This window comes from Hirundo rustica, chromosome 5 (genome assembly GCF_015227805.2).
Source record: "Hirundo rustica isolate bHirRus1 chromosome 5, bHirRus1.pri.v3, whole genome shotgun sequence".
NCBI lineage: Eukaryota > Metazoa > Chordata > Aves > Passeriformes > Hirundinidae > Hirundo > Hirundo rustica.
The window spans coordinates 40,956,231-40,980,679 of record NC_053454.1 but is presented as its reverse complement, the minus strand read 5'-3'; the positions used below and the strand labels follow the sequence as shown (position 1 = coordinate 40,980,679).

The window sequence follows — 24,449 nt, the reverse complement described above, 5'->3', positions numbered from 1 at the left end:
TGATCTGGTTTTTGGGGTTTTTTTTGTTTGTTTTTGTTTTTTTTTTTTTTTAATGTTGCAGTGAATTGCAATACGCTGCTATTTTCCATTCTTTCACAGTAACTTGTGGGAAACTTTTCTCCGTCCTTACTCAGCATATGTCAGAGACAGAAACAAGTCATTAAGGGACTAGCAGAACTCGGCTGGCTCTAGCCCCTGCCTACACTTCAGAGCAGATGGATTAGCTGCTGAAGACTGCAGCAGTCAAGCTGCACTAGCAGGTTTGTAATAAAACCCTGTAACTAACCATCAACTTGCCACATCCCCTGAAAAAGTTGAGCTGTTGTTGCCACAGGAAAAAGGAAAAAGAAGAGCATCAACCAAGTGGTTGTAGCATTGCGTTAGATTTTTGTTTTTCTGAAAATGTCACTCCAATGACATCCTGTAATCTCAGTGATGCAAATCCTTCCCTATTAGGGAACAACATTAGCAAACAGCCTAGCTTTGTGGTCAGAAATGCTCTTTATACTCTAAAAACCAATGAAACAGTAACATTGAACATGCACAAATATTTCCAGATGGGTAACATACATTGTAAGCCCCCCGAAAACTTAGTGGTTTTACCTGTGAAAAGACACTTCTTCTTGCTAAGGTGCATTTTGGATCCTAGTAAATGCACTAAGGCCTATGAAATAAGCAGATACAATCTACCCATCTTACAAAATCATCCATGGCTGAAGCTACATGGGTTTCCAAATGCATGAGTTTGTTTTGCAGCAAAGTTGTCACTACAGCTTTTGGTTTCTGTATTTCAGCTATGAAGAGAGATGCATGAGGCTGGAGACAGCAACCAAGGCAAAGGTATCAACCCTTGCTTCCCAGGCAGGCAAAAGGGAGCCTGCTGGGAGTACTTCAGGGGAGCACAATCCCAGTGCTGTTGGGGATGGACCAAGGTAACTGACCTTGTTTGAGGGTTTGATTTGTCAGCATCCAAAATACCTCATTCCTCCTTCTCTACAATTAAAAAAAAAAAAAAAAAAAAAAAAAAAAAAAAAAAAAAAAAAAAAGTCAAATGCATGCCAAACCACCTTCGTATCCCTCTAAAATCTTAATTAAGAGTTACTGTGGCCAAGAGTCACATTTCCTGTACTTTTATTTGCCTTAGAAATCATACTTGTGTACACAGAAGTAGATGGCTATCTTGCTTTCAAGGGGCAGTGATGAGTTGTTGGCCAAACATTTGTCAATAATAGTTGATGTGAACTTGAGGGAAAATGCTTAAACCCATGTAGAAAGATTGAAAGGTAAAAGAGAAAATGATATAGTTCTTTACATTGGAAATATGGTGTAAAAATGCAGCAAAGATGCAAACCAAACACAAATCCTTCCCTCTTTTCCCTTCCAGTTTCTCTGTCTAGGTTTATGTTTTCATAATGGATGAGCGAGCTGGGCTGAGTCTACAGAATGGGGCAAAACCACAAACGTGCAGGGCAATAATCTGCAAGGATAAATCGGAAGAACATGTTTGCAGCACCTGTGGTATTAGGGTGGTAAAGTTGGGAAGGAGATGGGGAAGAAATGAAAAGGTGTATAGCACATCTTTTCTGTACATTAAAGCAACGAAAATACTGTGAAATAGTAAGACTTTGCCTACTGTTGACTGAAGTTCAAGGAAAGCTGAGGATAGACAATAGTGACAGCCTTGGGATCTGAGACTCTGCTCCTGGAAACACAGACAGGCTTTGCCTGTGCTGGCCACCAGCCCATTATCAGTTTTCTATTGCCAGACTAGACAAAATCACCTCTGGGGACAGACAGGTAGCTGCAATTTCTGGAGGTCCATCATTCAGTCTATGTCAGTTAGACACTATTACTAATACTTGGAGTTCCTGTCATTTTTTAATGGAAAAATCTTAAAAGTACTGGCAAGTCTCACCTCTGACACTTCTGTCTGTTAAGTGTTATTATGTATGACTATGATATCATATTAAAGAATATCTCCTAGAAATATTTGATTAGTTGGTCAGCGTACTGGTTTCAAAACTCAGAGCTCCTCTTTATCTACTCTTAGGTGCAAATGCTGCCACTTTGCTTTTTCCCCCCGCTATTTTATGAAGTTCATAAACATACATTGAAAATACTAAGCAACCAGTTCAGTTTTTTCATTCAAGTGGCTTAAATCTATCAACAAGCTGGTCATTAAATGAATCACTGACCTAATTCTCAGCTACTCAAGCTAAACAGCATATCACTGATGACCTATAAAAGCATCAATGTGTTAGGAAAATTTATTAGCTGGAGAAGCAGAGCAGGAATTGATCATTTCCCACCAGTCTGAACAGAAAGATTCACCAGCTTTGACAAATTCCAGAACTCAGCAAATTCTGACCAGAAATCAGATTTTGACAGACTCATGGCTAAGGGAAGTACTATGAAGCTCCTACACAGTCACAATTCAACCCTCCTTCCTTAGATTACTGCTGAAAGATTTTATGCAAGTATTTAAAATGGCTCTAACCTGGGATGCTCCAGAGTAAAATCTGGAGTGCAAACTCTCTTCAGCTCAGAGGGATTAATTTTAGACCAAGCACTTATTTCTACAGTGGAATAACCCAAATCTGTGGTCCAACCACTCTCCCTGCTTGGGTACATGTATGGTTTAGATCCAGATCCAATTCCTGAGCCCTGGCTAGGCCCACCCTATACAGCAAGAAGATTGAAAATGTTTGCTTTAATTTTTAAGTTCTCCATTGCTCTTATCCATGGAGCACCACCCAACAGGAACTGCGTGGAAGCCCCTGGCCAGCTCTTACATGTTGCTGAGTGTGTGGACAGTGATGGGCTGGTGGGAACAGAGGACAGGGCAGCATCTAGTAGTGGGCAACAGCCTAGGTCTGCACACCCAGAAGAGACTGCCAAGGGGGAGCGAAAATAAAGAGGAGCCAGGAAGGGAGGCAGGATTACCTCCCTCTTGCCAGCTCAATCAACTGTGGCACGGTGGGCCCCCATGCCAGGCCCTGCATCCTGGTGGGGATTGAAACCTTCTGTCCCCTGTCATCTGCAGCCATCATCACATCAGTGCCAGCACTTTCTTGCTAAGCCACCTGATCAGAACAAAAAAGGAAGTGGTTTTCTTCTTTTTTCTCTTCCTCTGCACAAACCATCCCAGAATACCCAGTTACAGGCTCCTAAGAGAGGCAGCCATTCATCCCAGTTGCTGAAGACAGCCCACTTGGGGGCTGCCTTTTGGGACTGTAAATACATGCAGTCTCCCACCTCCATGCGGGGAGAGCTACAGCTTGAAAACCAAGGCAGGAGGGGAGGCACTATTGGAATTTTCTCACTTAACCACCCTGAAAAGTGACAGAAAACCTTCCTGCTAACATGCGTACATATACATATATGAAGTTTTGCATCTGATTTGTATTTGTATGCTCTGTGGCGCGTGTGTAGATGAAGACAGAAGGTAGTAAAGTCAAGACTGAAAGGAGAGGAAGAGAGCGGGAGCTCTCTCACCTACAGCATAAAGGTGCTTCAGCCAAGTGTGTGCCTGGAGAGCAACTTCTGCTTTTTTTTTTTTTTCCCCTTCTTCTTTCTTTTGCAATCATTGCTCGCTTGACAGGCCCAGACGGAATTACATCACTTCCTAAAACCCATCAAAGAGAGTCCATCTCCTGAAGAAATGCAGCTCAGATGCTCCCCGGCAGGAAGCAGGAAATGTAGATGTTCGGGTGCAGCAGGGAGCCTGCCGGAGCGCCCCTCAGGTGGGAGCGCTGCCGGGGCAGCATGCGGAGCCCCGGGCTCATCGCCCTGCTCTCCGCCCTGGCGCTGGCTGCGGGATCTGCCGGCACTGGTGAGTAAGAAAGCGCCTTTCGCCTGCCGAGGTGGGACCGCGTGTCTTGCCTGCAGCAATGGGACCAAGTTGGAGGGCAACACCCTCCAAACCGAGCACTGGGAGGAGATCTGTGGGGACTTGCTCTCTGCCGCATTTTTTGCTGTGTTTACCCTCTCTGTTTTCAGTCGCCTCTTTTTTTCCGAGCTTTGACGTTTTTTCCCTTAGACCTATCTCCCAACAGCAGCAAACAAATCCTACAATTCCTACATTTCCCAAACTGCAGGTGTGTGGAGAACCGGAGTTTTCATCTTGACCCATCAGGCATTTTGCTTCTAAGTTTCGGGGTTTTTTTGAACTTTTTTAACCCCACACCCATACCATCAGTGTTTAACAGCAAAGTTACAGGCAAAAGCACTGCTTCCATTCAAAAGGTGATTTCCGCAGTGCCGGTGCATTGAAACTGGTTTAACAAAGGAACAGCCGGTTCCGGAGACAAATATTTTGAACTCTCAGCTGCGGAACAAAGTGGCTGGCACCACGGGCTAAGGTTCTGACCCTCTGAAGAGAAGAACCATGAGTGGAAAAGCAGCTTGTGACAAAATGCTGAGGCACTGGGGTGTCGTTGCAGAGACTCTCGCCTGTTTGCAGGGGTCATTGATTCCACTGACATTTTGCCAGCCAGTGACTGAACGTGACAGGCAGCTCTTGTAGTTAAACCTTGCCGAGGTAGTGCTTGTAAGCCTTTCTGTGTCAAACAAATCCCTGACAAAGTGCTTTGGTGTGGACTAAAAATGTTCGCTGCCTCTATGCTGCTGTAGGGAGTGGGAGCTCCACAGAAAGCAGGGAAAGAAGATGGTCACTCTCAGGCATCACTGGACTTCTCTTAATGTCCCAAAATGCACTGCTGGAATTGGTGTTTTGGTGTGCATGCTTTTTCCCTGAAAAACAGTACTGCCTCTAAGCAGGGTGCTGGGCTGCAGGCTCCTGGCGTGCTGCTGAGCTGCTTGCACTTAGGAGACCTGCTTAACTGTACGAGCGAGCTAAGTGAGGTATAAAATGGTTTGGGTTTGGCTGTGCTACTACAGCCCTGCTGCATTGCAGACACGTTAAGAAAACATGCTGCAAGTATTGAGTGTAGCTCAGAATCAAAGCAGTCAGAGGAAAAAAATCCTGCCGTGGGCAGAGCAAAACACAGGTCCCAGGGAAACGGAGAAGTACAGTGAAGGCAATGCAGAGTGATGGGGCTCCTGCTTCTCTAGCTCGTGTGCAGGATACTGAGAGCTACTATTTCATCACCATGTCCCCATGGGGGGGACACGCCTTAGCCCGGGGCCCCTCAGCTCATGACTCGGTGCCCCCCGCCCTTCTCTGCAGTGGGCATTAGGGGCTGCAGGAAACACCAGGCAGATGTCACACACCAGGTGTGTCACACTCCCCACACTCCCCACTTCCTATCAGTAGGTCCACCTTTAAATTCTGGTTGATTTTGAAATGGTTCCTCTTTGGGAGTGAGTCAGTTCTTCCAGAGCCCTCCCCAAGCCCTGACAGCTCTAACTCTACAGAGACAATCCAGAGTCATAGGGGAAGGGGAGGAGAGCGCCCACCTTTGCTCCCCACACAAACGCAGTTTTTACTTATGCAACAAGCCCCAAAATATACCTGGGGTCTTACTCTGACTTCAAGGGTGGGACAGGGAAGTTGAGAACTTGAGCCTTGAAGGGGAAATGAAACTGGTGGGGGGAAAGTTTATGTAGGGCTTATGTGCTCCACAGGCACTGGTGGGTCAGGAACCCCTCTGCTGAGGGCAGCCTCCCAGGGGAATTGCTCTCACCCTTCCTTGCACACAGATCAACAGGGCAGGACCTCTAAGGGAGCTTTTGCACCTTTTGCCAGACAGTCTTCACCTTTTATGTTGTCTACTGTCTAGAGACCATTTACAAAATAGGCAAACAGAGTATTATTAAATCTTGCAGCAAAGATGGATTAAAGTCTTTATAAGTCCTGTTCCCATACTGCGCCAGAACCTTGTAAAAGCCTAGCCTTGCATTTAGATTATGATTTATGGATGGTTTTCTCCCTGTGATGCTACAATCACTCTAATCCAGTAGCCCTAAGAGCATTCCTGAGGTCTCAGCTCTGGGTGCTGGCCTTCTCCCAGCTCCATACCGAGGGGACATTGGGGTTTGCACCAGCTCCCTTCCCCTTGCTTTAATGCAGTCAGGAAGCCCTACAGGTAAGAGTGTAGGACATCACCTCTACTGTAGGGGACGGTGCTCACTGCTCAGCCTTGCAGCAGCCCTGAGTACCTACCTAGGTGTGTGCTGACCCTAGTAACAAGCAGTAGGACCCTTACTATAGCTTATAGGAACACGCTCAGACCCATGGGTCATTTCCCAGGCTAGGCCATCTCCCACTGTGTTTGGTGAAACGTTTGGGAAATTGCAGCACAAGTGGTCTGACGTGGGGAACAAGAAAGTGTGTGAGAGAGAGAAACAGTAAAACATGTAAGATCGCCAAGTGGAAGAGCTGGGGTCATTGCAGGTAGTGCTTTATTTTGTCTGGGTCTCTGTGCTGTTGTTTTGAATTGTCATTCAAAGAAACACTACTATCAAAGACTCAGATATTCAGCAGCTTGTACCACGAGAGCAGGGATTGACTCTCCTCGGAAGAAGCGTCTTAGATTGCCCCCCTGCAAAGCCAAGGTCTCTAAGGGAGCAATAGTTTTGACCTGTTCCCCCCTCAAGTAATGAACTGAGAATGAGTTTGAACCTGTTACAATCTCCTGTTAAAATTTTCTAGCAAAGCAACAATGTAAGAAATGAGGAATTGCTACATTTTCTCTTTCCAAAGCGCAGTACCCTAAAAAGCAGATGAAAATTTCTTCCTACTGAACACATCAACTTCTCCTATGTATTTACTTCCATTCCTCCATTTTAGCCACATACATGTTCACTGTTTTATTCAGCTGCTCCAGGGGCATTTCAGAAAATCTCTCATTTACATCAGCAAGATTGTATACTAATTTTCAGTCAGCGACACCAGTCTCTTTTCCCTGAAGAGATTTTATGATAACTAGAAAGCCACTGGAGCTTTTGAATCTTTAATTCCAGGGTCCTCCTGAGAGCAAGGAGCACTGAGAGATTTTCATCACAGTGAAGTTGTACAGGTATCACAGATGCAGAGCTAGAAGGCCACCAGATTAAGTAGAAGCAACTAAATGCATAAACTGGTCTGGAAAGCCTTTAGTACTGGGGGTGAGCAATGAGACTACAGGTTCACAGCTGGACTCTAAGATGTGTGTGACTGAATTTGCAACACTGCCTTAATGCAGCACTTCAAATGGATAGAAATACAGTGAGGAAAAGCAGTTTCCATCTTGTATAAATGAGCTTAAACAGTTGTTTCCTCTTTCAGGTTATACCTAGATAACGCTTTCTAAGCACCTTGTTTTAATAGGATCTTGTCTACAGATTAGCCACCCTGAAATGCTTGTGCTCCCTCATCAGAAGAGTGTATGCTCCCAACAGCTAGCCTGCAGGCTTTTAAGGATTCCTCTTCCAGCCAGACTGACAGGCAAGACCTGCCGCAACAGGCAGCCAGGCAAGCCCTGGCCACGGCAAGGAACAGCTCTTCTTGCAGCAACCTGAAATGTGGAGAGAGGAACAGTGCAGGGATGAGCCAAGCAGTACACGAGAGGATCACACAGACCATGTTGAGTGGTATGACTACACTACCAACACAATGTGTGTATGGAGCAGATATAGGACATGGTAACTTTATTCCAGCTTTATAGCCTTTTCTTGCTCTGTCACCTTCTCGTGAGCCTTCCTTTCACTGCATTTTTATGGTTATGAGAAAGTTTGGAGAAATAAAAATTTTCCTTTCAAACTAGTAAGCCTGGCTATCCCACTGACATAGTTCTTGCTTTTTCTCTATCTCATTGCTTTTGCTTCTCTCAGTAGGCAGTATAGTGTAATTTGAAAAATTCCCTTGAGAGAACTCAGTCCTTGAGTCTGATGGCAAGGTAGCAGAGAGACTGATGGTTCTACAACAAAACTGAATGTGCTGACTGCCAGCTATTTTCCTTTGCTATTTTCCTTTGCCTCTCATCCAAGTGAATTCAGAAACCTGTTTGCCTGCTTACTTCATCAGGAAGCCCATATCACCACCTCCAAGTGCTGCAGCACAAACCTGAGGCAGAAATGCTGCAACAACAGAAATGTTTGTTTGATTGAAACATAATTTTTTGGACTCCAATCTTAAAACCACTTGGTATATTCAACTACCTCTGTTTCCCATGAAAAGCAGGTTTGGGAGCACCTCCAAAACTCAAGCAAAGTCTATCAGTGATCCAAGCATATTTTTAAAGTAAAAAATATTGAGCAATATCTTATATCATGGTATCTGCGTGCAGGGACATAGCTTTTTCATAATTTGTAAGAACTGTTAATTGAACCTTTCATGAGATGCTGCTAGTGCTTGCTCAAGTATTTTGGTCCCTTGAGTTCCAGATTCTCTATTACCAGGGTTGTGGAACCCTGCGAACTTGCTGACTTACAGTTCCAGCTGTGCCCACCTTCCCATCCGGGTGGGATGCAGCTGCATGCCAGCCCCTCTCCCTTCTCTTGAAAGGATGGAAAGTGGCAATACAGGCTTGGCTGAAGCTGTGGTGAGTTCCATCCACTTCCCTTAACATAGGAAGAAGTCAGCAGCATACATACCCCAGGTGGTCCAGACAAAGGCGAAGCCCATGTGGTTGTTGTATGAGCATTTGCTCCTTGGACAAGAAGTGCAGAGGGAGGAGTATAGATTTTGGAATGTAGCAAACAGCGCAAGGCTAAGCTCAACAAGAGAAAGGGCACAGGCTTTGCAAAGTCAAGGAGTTATCTATATGGTCACATGTGACTTGCTCTTTGTTACACTCCACTGCCTTGCTTTTCCATCCTGAATGTCACACTGTATTGTTGTAAGATTCCCATTTGCAGGGAGCTAATAGATGTCTGCAAGATGAAACCCCAGAGCAGCTGAAAAGACAGTCCATGGTATGAATTATCACTGCGAATCTGGCACAGAGAAAATGTTTGAACAGCACTTCACAATATCTCCAGCTTTCAGATGTTCTTGTTCCCTGCTCCAAACCTTGTAATGCCCTGCTTTCATTTACCCACCAGACAGCCACCCAGGCCAGCTGCAACACAGCCCACTTGCTATTTTGAGCTTAAATTGAAACACCATGAAAAGGAGCAACTATCTTGAGGCCAACCACGTGTGTCTCATGTGGCCTGGGCAGGTGGCTGTGGCTGGCTGTACAGCTGCACTGGGAGGCCTGAGCCCACCTCTCCCTGCCGGACTGGGGGCACAAATCCTTCCCTGATGCAAACCACTGGGCCAACCCAGATGCACGCTGTACTTTCCTACTGAGTAAAAAGGGTGATGTGTGGGAGGCCTGAGAGTGGGAGCAACTGCTGGGTGACAGGTGAGGCATCCCTTGAGGCTCAGCTCTGTTCCTCAGAGGTGATGGGGGAGTGGGATGTGTTGAAGCAGCAGGTAAAATGCAGGAAATAAAAGCAATATCCTTGCAAGAACATTGTGCAATTGGCTGCCCTGCTGAAAGATGTATTTAATTCACTCAGAGAAAAGATCTCTGTAAGAGGAAATGGTGGTCCCAGAGAGATGCTGTTTTGTCCCTGGAATTATGCAAAGTGAAAAAAAAATGTGGCAGCAAGGTCACTCCCTGTGATTTTCCATTTTCTTTGCCTAGAGACTAGAAAATGTAATTCTATTTCACACAGAGACAAATGATTTGAAGTCTGCTTCATAGTTCAAAACCAGGCAAAGTGGCAGAGATACTGGAAATATCTCTCTCGGAAATCAAGCACAGTATACTCTGCAGCTGAAAGTTTATCGCTGCAGTTAATGAGGTGTGACTGTTTGCTTTGCTTTAAAGACACACCGTGCTTTAGACATTTGAAAAATCCATTTTAACTCTACAATTAAATGAAAAGCAAGGTATTTTCTCCATACCCTTTCCCTCTTTTAAGCAGCAGGCTTGTCCCTCTGGGTATATCAAAGGTGGCAGACAATGGGTTTCAAGGGCAGTGGTTAGAGGAGGAGGATGAAGCAAGGTCATGGAGGAGGCTCAGTGAGGCTGTGGTGGGCCATCAGCTCTGCCTGTGGCACAGTCCATCACGCCACAGTCTGCAGCACAGACATCTCTCGCGCTGCCTCGCTGTGCTGCGCAACAGCAATTGAAATGGAGTGGCTGCAGGCACTGGGAACCACAAACTACCTTGGAAAAGTCAAATGGCCAAACTAATAAGGGAGAGGAGCTCTCCCTCCTGTCCTCTGTGATAAGATTAAGGACAGCCAGCAGATCACAGGAAGGGATGGAGCAGCACACACCTAAGGGCATTGTTACCTGCAAGAGAGGCAGAGATAGTGCTTTGCTCTTTACAGAAATACTAAATACAGAAGAGGCAGAGAGACTATTGATACAAAGTGCTTTGCCACAGAAGAGCTATCACTTTCCAGGAGTCTGGTGACCTTCACAGTATTACATTAAGTATTCAAATTCTTTTCTAGTTTCTAGGAAAGGATGAAACAATCAGATGCCTGTGTGATATGTGCAGCATAAAAATCTAGATAAAACACTGCTGTCACACTCAAATAATTTTATGCATCTGAAAATGGGTTTCCTTGAATACAGTCTCATGAAATACTCATCTCCTCCTTGACACAAATCTGGTGGGAGAGATGCTGCAGAGTGGATTAAGCAAGAGATAGCGCTCTAATCCCAGTTTTTCTCTCCCACTTGGCATCCCTGTGAAGGACAGCATCCCTGTCCTTCTGATTTCTCATTTGTAAAATGGAGATGATAACTGCTCATCTCTCAGGGCCATTATGAAGATTAATGTGTTTACAAAAGCATTTAAAATGCTAAGTACTTTTGGTTCCAGTCCTGTGAGATTGGAAATGCCAGGACTGAGGTGCTGAAAACCTTAAGCTCTTGCTAACTCTAGTGGAAACTCTGGCTGCCCAGCACTTTACAAGAACGAGGAGAAACATGTAATTGTAAAAGTCAAGAAATCTCATCCTTCTTTATTACATAAAATGAGAGGTGCACCATGCCGGCATTGTATCTGAAAGGGCAGGTAGCACAAAAAACTCCATCATTTAATTTCATTCCAAGAAAATTATTTTGGTGTTGCATTTTATCTAAAGACTGATTCTTGCACTTTTGGCTATAGCAGGATTTTTGGCATCAGTATAGAATACAGTATCAGCCCAGAGTTTGCTGTACTTCTTTATAGCTTTTAAACTCTGTGACAGTCAATAGACTCTTACCTAAACACACAAAAACGCTTGTTTCACTATTACCAACACAGCCAATTTTAGCCACTTTTCTTGCAAAATGCATGATGAATGAAACCAGAACTGAGATCGAAGTTCAAAACCCCCAGTCTTTGCACTTATGGGGAATACCCAGTGCTGATGCTTTGCCACACACTCCTTCAGCCAGCCTGTAGAATCAGTCAGAGGAACAGTTAATTGGACCTGTATGCAGTAAGGTCCCCATGTTACTACCACCTCTTCCAGTCCATGCAGAAGTGGAAGTCAGCAGCTTTTGCATCCTTCAGACTTCCTTTCACTAATTCTGTTTTTCACAGTGAGACAAATTTGACAAATTTAATGAATTTGAGAAAGGCACAGGAATAGAGATGAGTGAACCAAAGGAATTGGTGAACCAGGGGTAATGGTGTCTCTGAAGGCAGTACCTAACTCCTTGGGTAAGGGAAGGGACATGCGCGCCAAGACTGAGAAGCAAAACAGGCTGGTGTGGTTTACTGAGAAGCAGAATAATTTCACATGCGAGCAAGACCGGATGCCAACCTGCAGGAAAAGAAGTCTGTGCAAGGCAGCTGTGTGCAGATAGATGACACATGCTGACGTGTCCCAGTAAAAGTCAGCTGAAGAACATGATCGTGATCGGTAAGATTTTGTGACAAAGTTGAAATCTAATTTTACATCTGATGCCCACGACTTCCAGTCTGTGTGTAAGGGGCATCTGCTGGGTTTTTTTAATACATCAAACAGGAAGTAAATATTAAAGCTGTACACTGTGACTCACTGATAATACTAATTAAACCCTTGAAATGTTAAGTTGTCCTCTTATATTTGACAGACTCTGGAAATGATGGATCAGGAGATGGATTGATGATATCACCCACTTTTACAGCAACACATCTTCCTGCTACGGGTCCTTCAACCGTGGATGACCATGAGCCAGTACTTGTAACTGCAAGCACTACTGAAAGCAGCTTTGAAACACAGAGTTCTCCAAGTACTGAACTGAATGCTGTGAATGATGAGGACAGTCTAGAAGCGGCAGAACAGTCTATCTTGATATATATTGTCCCTGTGGCGCTGCTGGTCCTGCTGATTTTGTTGATCACATTTTTTGTAATGCATCATAAAAGGAAAAAGTCCAAGCAAGGTAAATTTGTCTTCTTGTGCATCAAAAGGCTGTTGCTAGGATGTGTTCAACATTAACAGAACATTATTTTGAGGCAAGGAATTTAGGATGCCTTTCTCTGATTGTAGTTGCACGTTTGACAGGTGAGAGAGAGATCCTCCCCAGCCAGCAGTACCTGGTCACACACCTCTCCTTGGGCAGGAGCTACTTCTGCTTCTTGGCACCTCCTGATCATGCTGTCACACCCATGGGAGCCCTGGCACCAATCTCTGGCTCCTGGAAATGCTGAGAATGCTCAGGGATGTAACTGTGGCTGCAAATGCTTGTTCTGTCTTTATGCTCAACAATTTTAGGCAAGGTGAAATTAATGCTTCTACTGCCCATAGTGCCCTCAAGGTAAAGCTGCTTGGAGCATCAATAAATTAAGAGCAAGGAAAATCATTTTAAGGAACAAATTTAAGGAACCCTGATTCCATAGGGTGGAGGCTGCTGTGAAGACATCACAGCAAATGAGCTAGGTCAAACTGCCTGGGTGCTGCAGTAGGGTGGGCAATGCTTCAGGAAGGTGCCATGATCTATTAACAAAGGAACTGGTAACTTGGAGTGTCAAGCCACAGGAGAACAAACTGAGGTGTCATATTAAAACCACATAGTTGGAAAGTGGAATTCTGAGATAGCTGTATCAATGTCTCTACATGGTCAGACTGTAGCTGTCAGCTCATCAGCCTGCAGACAGTGTGACACATTCAACATAGATTTTAACTCAAGTTTTCAGGGCGTTTTTACGTTGTTTTTGCCTGATCATTGGGTTTCCCTCTAACAAACTATGAATTTGCAACCAGGCACCCAGTTGCCTGCCTGTTTCTGGATGATTGAAATGCAGGTACACTCTTCAGAGGGTTAGGAAATATAGTGCCTTTCAGGAACACAATCCTAGGATCTCATGCCCTGTGCCAGCCTCAGATTTTGGGCACCCTCAAGGCTGGGGCAGACGGCTCTGTGGTTCTGGGGTGGCTCTCTAGTCTGAGAATGTGCTGGAACAACTGGGAGGTATCACCCACTGGCAATGGATTAAAAATATGAATTAAATGAATTAAATGAATTAAAAATAAGGTGATTTAAGAGATGTTTTTCAGTCACTTGATTCCTGGAGGTGAAGATATTTATCAGAATTATGTCTGTGACACCATTCCCCCCCATTTTTTACTTTGTCTTGGAGTCATGTGTGGATTGGATCCCTTTTGACATAGTTCAGCTTCATTTGCCTAACTGAGATCTAATCTGCCATGCAGTCCAACTCCCCACAGCCCTTCTCCCCATGAGCAGCTCCCAGAGTCTCCAGAGAGCTGAACTGCCCAAGAGTAATCTGTAGCCAAATGTCCCAATGCTTTCAGTAAATAATTTTTTGGCAGAAGTGGTTCCTTTTCAGGATACCATTTCCCTCAGCACATCTGTTTTGCTGAAGGAAGTGTGCATCTGCCCTGCCCTGCCCACTGCAACACCAACACTGGGCTTCCTCCCAGCATGGCTGAGCTAATAATGAGATGCTTTTAGATTCTAAATAATGGGTGCCTCTGAAAATTGCAAACAGGATAAGATGTTTTTTGCTTTCATCTGCAATTTAGTTTTTATGCCTTTTGAAAATGCACATATTTTACTTGACCCTATTCAAGGCTTGCATGCAGTCTGGGCCCTGTAAATACAATGGCTAAATATTGTGCAGAACAATGAACACCAGCTTTCTTCTTTTCCAGATGAGCTGGGGAGCGAAAATGTAAAAAGGTAAATTTTATTAATATAAGTCTTAAAAAAAAAAGCTTTTACTCTAACCTTTGTCTCCTTCACTGCCTCTTTTAATTTAGCTAAGCACCATTACTTTTCGCCATCCATTGAACCAGGTGGATAAAGTGTGACTTCAGTAAATGGCTGAAGTGTAAGACTAGAGCAGGAGAACAAGAGTTTGTGGTGACTGAGGCAAGGGCTGCCCCACAGACACCCACAGCCCTCTCTGATCCTGCTCAAAGGCGCCTCCTGCTCCATCAGCCACAAGAGGTACAAGGTGCCCCATGAGCAAAGGGGATCTGTTCCCAGGCTCATCACAGACTTTTGCTATTCAGAATAAGCTCTGTGTCTTGCTCCCCTGTTTTTCAAGTTTATCTTCTTACTCAGAGGTGAGGCAGAAAGGCTTGCATGGCTGCCACAGGAGCAATGCCTTAAATGCTTGGAAAACAAGACAGAAGTTGTGTGGCTCTAATTAGAGTCATAATTTTTATTGTTACCTTTTATTTACCTCCATCTTGCTAATCAATGCTGAAAGTTCACGAATTGGCTCTATGAGGGGAAAAAAAAAAGGGGGTTTTTTTTGGCTAAAAAAATATTTTCTATCATATGACTGCAGGAATGATTAGCAAATGGAAACTAAGCAGAGGCATTTAAATAAATGCAGCTCTCATGACCTTTCCTTTGAAATCACTGCAAATGTCAGTCACAGCTATGATGAAACTTTAGGCCTTCAGCTTTTAACACTGGAGCAATGGTACTTCTGTCATGTGTTCCAGGAAGGCAGGGACAAACTATCTTATTTTTTTTTAGTTTTCTATTTACAGCAGGGACAGTTTTCTAGAAGCTGCAGTGATCCTGTGCTCTGGCATGTCTCTGGCTGCACAGTGTGAATCCCTCTGTGTGCTATGTCTCAGCTGGCCCTACTCCTGCCCAGGACTGGCATCTCAGTGCCGCTCCCTCGCATCTGTTCATGGCCCCTTGGTCCACACCCACTGGGCTGACATCTCCTCAGATTAGTGGGCTAGGATGGTTTTTCCAGAGTTTATACATGTGTCTGGAACTATAGAAAAGTCATACAAAATCACTCCATCGTAAGTTGTTTAAATTAAGCGTTTTGTGTAATGTTTTTTTCCCACCTCTCTTCTCTCAAGTCCTATTTTTGAAGAAGACACACCCTCTGTTATGGAGATAGAAATGGAAGAACTTGATAAATGGATGAACAGCATGAATAAAAATGGTACACGGTAACCCCTCTACTCCATCCTCCCTCTCTTGCCTGCTGACGTAAATCCCATGCATAGGAAATCAATGGAAGGTGTTTTGTATGCGTATCACTGCTTTTCCTACAACACTTTTAGTCATGCTCTTGACTCCCTCCTACTAAAATAACTGAACAAGTGTCAGGGGTAGATTTTTTCAGAGGAGTATTTTAGTTTGTGTGGGAGTTTATTTTTAATATGTGATAGAATCTCATAAATGTTTTCAGTTTCCAGTAGACATTTCTATTAAACACACTTATAGCTGTGAATGTTATTTATATTTTTAAATACACTTTTTAATGCTAGATAATAGTTTCTCTGAAGCATCTAGTCCTTTCAGTCTCCAGAATTTCTACACTTTTGTGCTCCACACTGTAGAAGAAATATGCACTTGCTCATAGTTCAGACCACCATTTATTTAAAATTGCTGCCAGGAACCTATGAATACACCCTTCTCCTCCCTTGCAAGGCTATCCCCACGGAGCAATTAGAACATGCAGTAACTACCAGCAGCAGCAGCTGCCTCCCCAGTTACTTATAACTACCTTGTGTTTTCCCCCCCATTTTTCTCCCAGGTGAATTCCCCAGTCAAAATCTCTAAGGGGTTTGCATTGTCCTTCCAGGGTCTCCTCAAAAAATGCAGGTCTTTGGTAAGCCATGAGTTAACCAAGGACTGATTTTGAACCATGAACAGCTTTTCACTGGCTAGGAAATGCTGAAACACTGATATGTTTTTCATTCCTGGTCCCTTGCCTTCTATCCAAATGGCTCATTTGCCTGACCTACTAGGCAGTCTTTGTTTTTGAGGACATAAAGCTCTTTGGAGCATTTCTTTGCGTTAGCACAGTGCTCCACATGATGGGGTTTTGACCTTCGTGGTTCGCAAGCTCTTGTAGAAAACGTGCTAAGTGGCAGTAGTGAAAGAGAGGCATTAAGTGTACTGCATGGGAAAAGAAGTGGTGTAAAACATATTTTAAAATTTTGTGCAGAGAAGGGAGCAAATATTTTACATACTTCCGTTTGTTTATGTGTGTGTGTGTGCGTGTGTGTGCGTTAGTGTTCCCTAAACTCCAGGCCCAAATTCCCAGCTGGACTATAAAGCACAGGTACAACTGTCAGCAGTGCAAAATTAACAAACAACTCTCCCTGTGGCAGTGTGTAGGAGACAATCCTCAAAAGTAGCTCGTTTGTATAGGTGTACATAAAGAACTTGAATATACAAAAAATAAATTGTGGCAACACCTATCAAAGGGAAGGAGGTGTAAGATTTATTCTGTGGGGACCGTGCAGATAAAAGGGTGCAGAAGTGCATCTGCAGATCTATATTCTAGAGTGGCTGCATGATAAAAGTTGATGCATTTTTGAAATAAATGTAGAACAAGTGCCAAGAGTAATGATACTCATTTTTCTTACCCTTTTCCAGGTGACTGTGAATGTTTGCCTACTGTAAGAGAAGAAGAAAAAGAATCAATTGCCAACCCAAGGTATTTTAATTCATTACATTATTTGAAGAAATATGGTCAATGCCATTCTAAAAAAATCTATTTTTTTGTATGTAATTATAGAATTATTCTTCGGTCCATTTAACTTTTAAAATTTTTATATATAGAAACTTTGACTTCAACTTAAACAAAAGGCTTGATACTCTTATTCCTAAACAGGTCTTTTCCTGTAAACTGCACTGCTAAATAATCTTACAGTTGTAAAGTGGTGCAAGACAGACAACCAGATGGCACAGATGGAGTTTCCCTCACTGATCAGACTTTAATCACAGTTTCCCAAGGTGTTAATACAAGCACACAGCATAGCTTCCTTGGCACTCTTCACCGAAGGCACCCGGTTCCCCTCTGCCACCTGGTGCCTGTAGGTTCTTGGGAACCACTGCCAGATGTTTTGGCTGGAGCTGTGACTTGACAGACAGGGGCTTGTCTGACTCCAAGGAAAAAAAGAGAATGAGAAACACGAAGGATCTTCCCGGTGCCCCCTTACAGCACTACCCCAGAGCTGGCACTAGTTGATAGTCCAAGCCGCGATCCCAGTGGGATGCAAAAACGCAATCCTGACAGCTTGTAAACTTAAAATCTTTCTGGTTGGCTTCCTCAGAATTTTGGCCAGAACTTCCAAACCCCTCGCAATTTTCCCTGATTAAAAATTCTGATGCTTGTTTCCAGCTGGAAGCAAGAGGCTGTACATTGCCCTTGCCTGCACCCTTGTGCTGCAGCTGCATTTTGAGGAGCGGGCAAAGCAGCTTCTCTGTGCCAGGTTATGATAACAAACAAGCCATCCTGTGTGCCAAGAAATCCCTGGTGCAGGGAGGCACTGATGCAATCAGGCAAGGCCAGAAGCAGGGAGAGGACCCAGGTCTTCTGCTGCCCATGGCATCAGATAACTCCACTGAACATGCCTCTCTGGAAGAACAGCAGCTCCTGCTGTAGACTATCATAATAGCCCAATCCTCTTTTTGGAATTTCCTTGCTCAGGAGTGAGATAGGGATGTTAAATCACCACTGCTGCTGAGTTTGCAGCTCAGATGGTCCAAAGCTGCATTTTCAGAGGAACCTTTGGATGGGGCTTGTCTACCACAGCCACTGGTATATAAAAGGTTTCTTTTTACACCTATTGCAAATGAAATCATTGTTCAGTTTTGTTAAAAAAAAAAAAAAAAAAAAAAAAAAAAAAAAAAAAAAAAAAAAAAAGCTTAGATCCTAGGTTCCAGATGCAAGCAAGCGCATTAATTTTACCCTTAGCAACTGGAAAAGATCCTGGATTTGTTAGCCATCTGGGTCTTCCCTTCCTGCTGCTAAATGATAACTCAGAGGGGGAAAAATTGTTAAGGAGAGGCAGCTGCACAGCAGTTCTCTAAATGCAGATTTGCTGAGCATACCACTGACTATAGCAGGGAGTATAGGACAAAGGGTGCTTCAGCCATAGGCTAACATCAGCAGAAATCATACTGTAAAAGGCTTTTCAGGCACAATACCATCCTTAGCATCAAGTTTACTTTCCAAATCTTTAACAATTCATTTTAAGGGGAAAAAAAAAAAAAACCACAAAAAACCATGGCCTACCAGCTTTAGCTGACATTTTACCATCCTTGCTAAAGAAGTGTTTTTGTTCTGAATTTGCATTAACCTCATCAGAAGAAGCGGGGTTTGCTCCTGGCTATCAAAAGGCATATTTGGGCTACACCCTACCTCAATCTCCCCACCTGTAAAACAGAGTTATTTTAGAACACTACAGGGAGGCTTAAGCCTTAATACAAAAAAAGCAACCCTGTTCAGATAAGTATGCTTCAGTCAGAGCAAAGGCACACACATTATTTAAGCAAATTGTCTTGTGAATGGTAACTTAGCATCAGACTACATTAGAGATATTTATGTCCCTAAATTGTAGAAAGGCAAACAAATGCAAATAAAAATACGAGATTTATCTCTAAAACATTCAGAGATACTCAGACAAGGGATATTAGTTGAATACAAAGTGCAAGAATATTAGATTCCATTTAAGATTCTGAAAGTCTGCTTTGTTTGGGCAAAAGCCTTCTAAAATTAGGGTAATTTATTTTTTAGATTTTATTGATATGTCAGTATGGGAAACATCTTGAGGCTACACTAAACAGAGATGGTGTTTTCTTGCTTCACAGAGATGCTGAGGGGGAGTTCAAGACTCAAATGTCTTGAACTATGAATGATTTTGATATAATTTTGAAAAATATGAGACAAAATATCTCAATAATGACACTTTGACATTTTCAAAATGAAGGTTGTTCCAAAACTACTCTTCAGAGTAAATGAATTTTTAACATAAAAATTTTTGGAAGTTTGAAGAACAGAACGGTGTGGTGGTAAAATATTTCTATGTTGACCGTTTCCCAAGACTACTTCTTCAAATTTCATTTCACATGAAATTTTGAAATATGCTTCATTTCAATGTGAAAATATATTTGAAGTGGTGGGATTTCTGGGTAAACAAACAATTGCTTCCTGTTTATTTGCAATTGAACCTTATCAGTTCAAGATCTGCTGTTTTTCCCAACTGAATTCTTAGATGAATAAATAATGTCAGAAAGAGAATTACATACAGATAAATAGATGTTTTCAGCAGCTCTTTTGAGCAGGGAAAGTGAAAGACTAAGAAATAAAATGAAACAAAGCTATTATTATGGCAAAATTTGTACTCGTGTGCATCAAGGCTGCACATTTGTGCACAGGAGGCAAGACATGACAGCCTGGGATCCCTGAGAGGTGGAGGTCACCTACCCTGGCCTTGTAGGCTGAGTTACAAACATATCTATATACACATTTTCAAAATTTGTATACACATTTCAAATTATAAATTTGAATTAAAACCTCTTGCCTTTGAAACCTTCTGCTAGAATCCTGATTGTGCCTGAGCACAGGATTGCAACTCCCCCCTGCCAGCTGCCCTTGGCCAGGGCTCCTGTCCTGTGCATGCAGGAGGGAGCAGGCAATGTGTGCAGGGGCAGCAGGCAAGGGCTGATGATCTGTGGAGCACAAGAGGGTAGAGACCAATCTCTGCTCCAGTGACCTTTAGTGTCCCAGAAAAATAGGTGCAGCCTGTCCCCTTCATAGCACGGGTCATTGTAGGGGCTGGAGTACAAGCAGTCCCCCTATGTCCCCTCACCTGGGAGGTTTGGTCTGTCTTGGGTGCTGCTGGGCACCCTCCTAGTCCTTCTGTCTGAAAAAGGACTCCTTCTTATGGAGAAATGTTTTGGGTGGATGGTAAGTCAGTACTGAAAGAGGTACTGTGAATGTGCCTCAATTTGGCAAGAGACTTAAGAAAAAAAGTAAAATATTAAGATTATGAGTGGCCCTTTTAGCTTCAGAAGTGGTTTAAAAGCCTGCTGTTATCCCTGCTGACTGAATTCTAATCAGCCAATATAAGATGTCGTATTTTTTAACATTGGCATGAGCCAAACATTATTAAGAGAGTGCCAGGGAGCAAGCCACTTGGGCAGAAACCAGTGGGACAAACAGAAAATGTGTCTGTTATGATGTCAGATGTAAACCAAAAATTCCAAAGTTATCCTCAGCTGTGGAAAGAGAGCTGGAAGCAGGAGAAAGGCTGTGCTGGGCAGCCATGAACCATCAAACAGGAGTAGGAGCAGCCCTTGCTGCCAGCATCAGTTCATTAATTGCATAAGTGACAGATTTATTTCCTGCTGAGACAACTAACCAACACTGGTGGCACTGGTGTTTTTTTCTTTTCCACATGTACACAGTGATGGTGAATCATGAAGTCCTCAGGACAGCAGAGAACTGGCTAAAGGGATGCAACACACAAGCTCATCAGTCCCAGATATTGGAAGAACTGGATTTAAATAGAATTCATCTCAAAAGTCTAGAGAAGAAAATGCTTTTGTTGCGTCCTGCTTTGTATCGTCTTCAGAAAGGAAACATCACCAAGAGGAAAAAAAAAAAAAAAAAAAAGAATAAAAGTAAAGCACCGTAGCAAGATTAAGGACTGATTTAAATTCTTTTTGCAATGAGATTCACCAAATCAAGAGAAACCTCTTATTTACCCCTGCTAAAATTTCTCAAACCAGTCCATGTTTCTATTTAGTTCTGCAGTTGTGTGTTGTGCAGCACTTAAAACCAATTCTGTTCCAGGTTTGGTGGGTTTCTTTGTTTTGGTTTGGTTTTGAGGGTGTTTGTTTCAGTGTCCGTAATTCTGGAGTGCCCTGGTTCCGTGGATATGAAGCTCATGCCTATGCAATGTTTATTTCTCAATTTGCTTTTTCGGAACAGTGCACTCACTGATTTGCACAGGTCTGCTGTTAGGGAGGTACCAGGCTAGGACTGACAGACCAGCTCTGAGGACAGACAGCAGCTGAAAATGCTCTCAGAGGAACAGCCACAAGTGACTGCAGCCCAGCGAGGGCACAGACTCTGTAGAGTGCTTTTTGGTTTTCAGATTAAAGGCACTGTAGAAGTGAAAAGTATTATTTGGAGACTGCCTTTCAGTTTGTTATCTCCACAGATGAGTGCCCTGGGCTAGCTCTCCCCATGTAACTCTTCTCCCTGCCCAGGGCTGTTCTCTAACCACTTACTTCAGGAATATTCAACTTTAAACCATTTATTAAAACAAACAAACAAACAAACAAACAACAAACAAAAAAACCACCAAAAAAACCAAAAAACCCCCCCAAAAACACAGTGAGGTTGAAAATTTGAACAATTCAGTACTCACATTATCACATTAAACACAGATTTAAATAAGTATGTGTTATGCATAACCACTTGGTCAAAGTTTTCAGATGCAGGAGGTTTCCTGCTGCTTCTGTTTTTAAATACTGAGCCTTCAGTATCTGAAAGAGGAAGTGTGCCCAGTCACCTTTTACTTACAATGAAAAAAAAAATCAGACTCCTGGGATACTTCAAGGTGGGAATATGAATGTTTTAACTGTGTCCATTGATTTTAGATACCATGTCTCTTAAGGATGTAGCTTAAATATGTAACACACACAAAAGTGGATCCTTGCCTGGGCAAATCCTCTCTTGCCTTATTTAAAATAGCAGATTCATATCCTACAGTATCTTTTACCCTACCTATCCTCATATTCTATTTAAATATGTAATGCCTTCCCACTCAATACATGTTTAATATGACCAGTTTTGTTTTGCCTGCAAATAATTCACTAATAAGTTACCATGCATAGCTTGATTCAAGAGAGAAACAAATGCCTCAAGCCTCTGTGATTTCTAACAGCTGACAAATACAGAGGATGGTTCAGCTTTGTGAATAATTAAAGACATGTAAAAATACAGAAGGAAAAAATGTTTAGAGGTAAACATATTCATTTATTACTGAATTTGACTTGATTAGTAATTTCCTCAAAGAATAAAAGATTTCTTCACTATTCCAAAACAATTTATTGCAAATATTTGATTTAGTAAATGAGTGATGGTGAATAAATTTTCCCTGTTCAGATGATTTTTAACTTTGAAAGAAATGTTCACCTTTCACAATTTATTTTTTTAAAACCTTTCCACTATATCCTGAACAGTAAACCTGTAACGTAGACTGTTGGTTTAAAAGTCACAAGGGGAAGAAAAAAATGAAAGACTGAAATGTAGAAAATTAAAAAAAAAAAATTAAAAATATTTTCCAGTAGCAGTTTTGTTAGCTACTTCTTTCCAACAGACAAAGATGTTTTGCTCAGGTTTCCCACAACTTGCAAAGCAGTAACCTGAAGATGCCCAAGACAGAGAGACTGGGGTCTTTTTTTTTTAATGGTACGAGATAAAAGTCTGTATTTTAAGACCATCGCCAGCTGTGTGGTTGGAGCGCAGTCAGTGGGGCCCAGCAGTTCACAACACCAGTGTCCAGCAGTGACTCTCACCACACCATGCTCCAGTCCACACAGCTCCATGTCTAACAGCTGCTGCCTTCTCCCTGGAGAGAGCTGAAGCACAGCTGGACATGAAAAATAGGAGTCCTTGCCTTTCATATTTTATTTATTTTTGCTTTTGAAAATCAACCAACTCCCAAAGGTGACATTGTATGGCTTAACTCAGTTCTGGCACGCTGATGATCCATCACCTGTCCGAGCCACACACTGATAATAGTGCAATGCACTCAGTTTGCTGTGGCATTTGAAAAGAGCCTGTGCTTTGCATGTTGATGCTTTGGGGCTAATGTTAATTCTAGATGGGTCATCTGCCAGATAAAAGGCTGCACAGCTCCAAATAAGTCTCTTAGATATTAAGTTTTACTTATACATTTTATTTTTCAAGTTTACCTTTGAGAGAATGTATTTTCTGTAACCTTATGCCTTAATTCTTATTCCAATGTTCATGACTGATCAATCTCTTTATAAAGCTTTAAAATCGATTTTGTCCAGAACCAATGTCTAGGTTAGAGGTTTATAATTATTCATGTCACTTACCCTCTCTAAATTCTGGCATGCTAGAGAATTTACTTGCCTTTTCAGGAACTTTTCTCAGCATTTAAAAATACAAAACAATGCATTGGGCACTTCCTTGGCCAGTTCTGACAGAAATTTTCTCTATCTGCTGATTTTTAAAATGCAAACTGAATATATGCCACGTTACTATTGAAAAACATACCACTCCATCAAATCTCACCTGTCATAAGGTCCTGTCCTCCTTGTGTGAAACAGACCAAGGGTCAAGTAATTTGCATTTCAGTATAGTTATGGATATTTCTAATAGATTCTCAGTACTAGACAAATACATTTTCTACTATTTCTCTTTTCCTTGAACATTTATACATTATTGTTATTCTTCCCATGGCCCTAAACTATGGAGGGGATCACTCATTCATCTGATTCCTCAGCCCAGCTCCGCACTGCTCCGTTTCACCCCGCTGGTCTCTCTCTTTGATCAGCACTTTCACACTGAGGTCTGCATTTGCCACGGCCACTCTGGCCCAACACTCACTCACTCGCTCACAGCCAAGGCTTTCTGTGGACTCTGGGTTCAAGGGTGCAGCCCCACCATGGGCACTGCTCTGGCCCCTTTCCTCCCTCACCCCATTTGGTATTTCCCTCTTACACTCGCCCACGTGCCCCTTGCTGTCCTGTTTGTTTTACACTTTTCATCAGTTCCTGGTCATTTCTTCTTGCACAGTTTTGCCTCGGTATTTTAATTTTGTGGGTGGATTGAATTACAGGGGATTTCGACCATTTCACACCTACATTAACACAGCCAAAACATTGTAATATTCCAGTTCATGAGTATTAACTGTACACCTTCTCTTCATTTTCCCTAAATCATTCACAGAGTCAGGTTCTCTAACCCACGAAATAAAAAAGAGAACAACCAGACAGCAGATAAGATAGCAGCAAACCCCAAAAACGATTTTCTCACCATGCACTACAGAGTATTCTGTGGCAGTATCCTCATTGTTAGCCTGATCTGAGCCAACCCATCTCAGCATCACCTTGCAACATCTACCAATAACTGATAACTCAAGCTATCATCCCTCAGCAGAAAATGAGAAAAAGCATGGAAACAGGAAGTGTCTCTCTCCCACTATGTATTTTTCTAAATGTTTCACAAATGTGATGATCCCTAAGGAACTGCTACCTCTTCTTCCATTTTCTTTAATAATTTCAGTAGTTATCCAGCACTTCAAG

General features: G+C 42.8%; 1 protein-coding gene across 1 annotated transcript; it reads left to right on the top strand.

Moving 5' to 3' along the window:
* Positions 1 to 3,702: 3,702 nt before the first annotated feature.
* Positions 3,703 to 22,126, top strand: TMEM154 (transmembrane protein 154). Its single transcript, XM_040065109.1, has 6 exons — positions 3,703 to 3,832; positions 11,997 to 12,308; positions 14,042 to 14,069; positions 15,221 to 15,306; positions 16,752 to 16,812; positions 20,571 to 22,126. Exons 1-6 carry the CDS (start codon positions 3,703 to 3,705, stop codon positions 20,584 to 20,586), a joined length of 633 nt encoding a protein of 210 aa, XP_039921043.1. The 3' UTR covers positions 20,587 to 22,126.
* Positions 22,127 to 24,449: the final 2,323 nt, after the last annotated feature.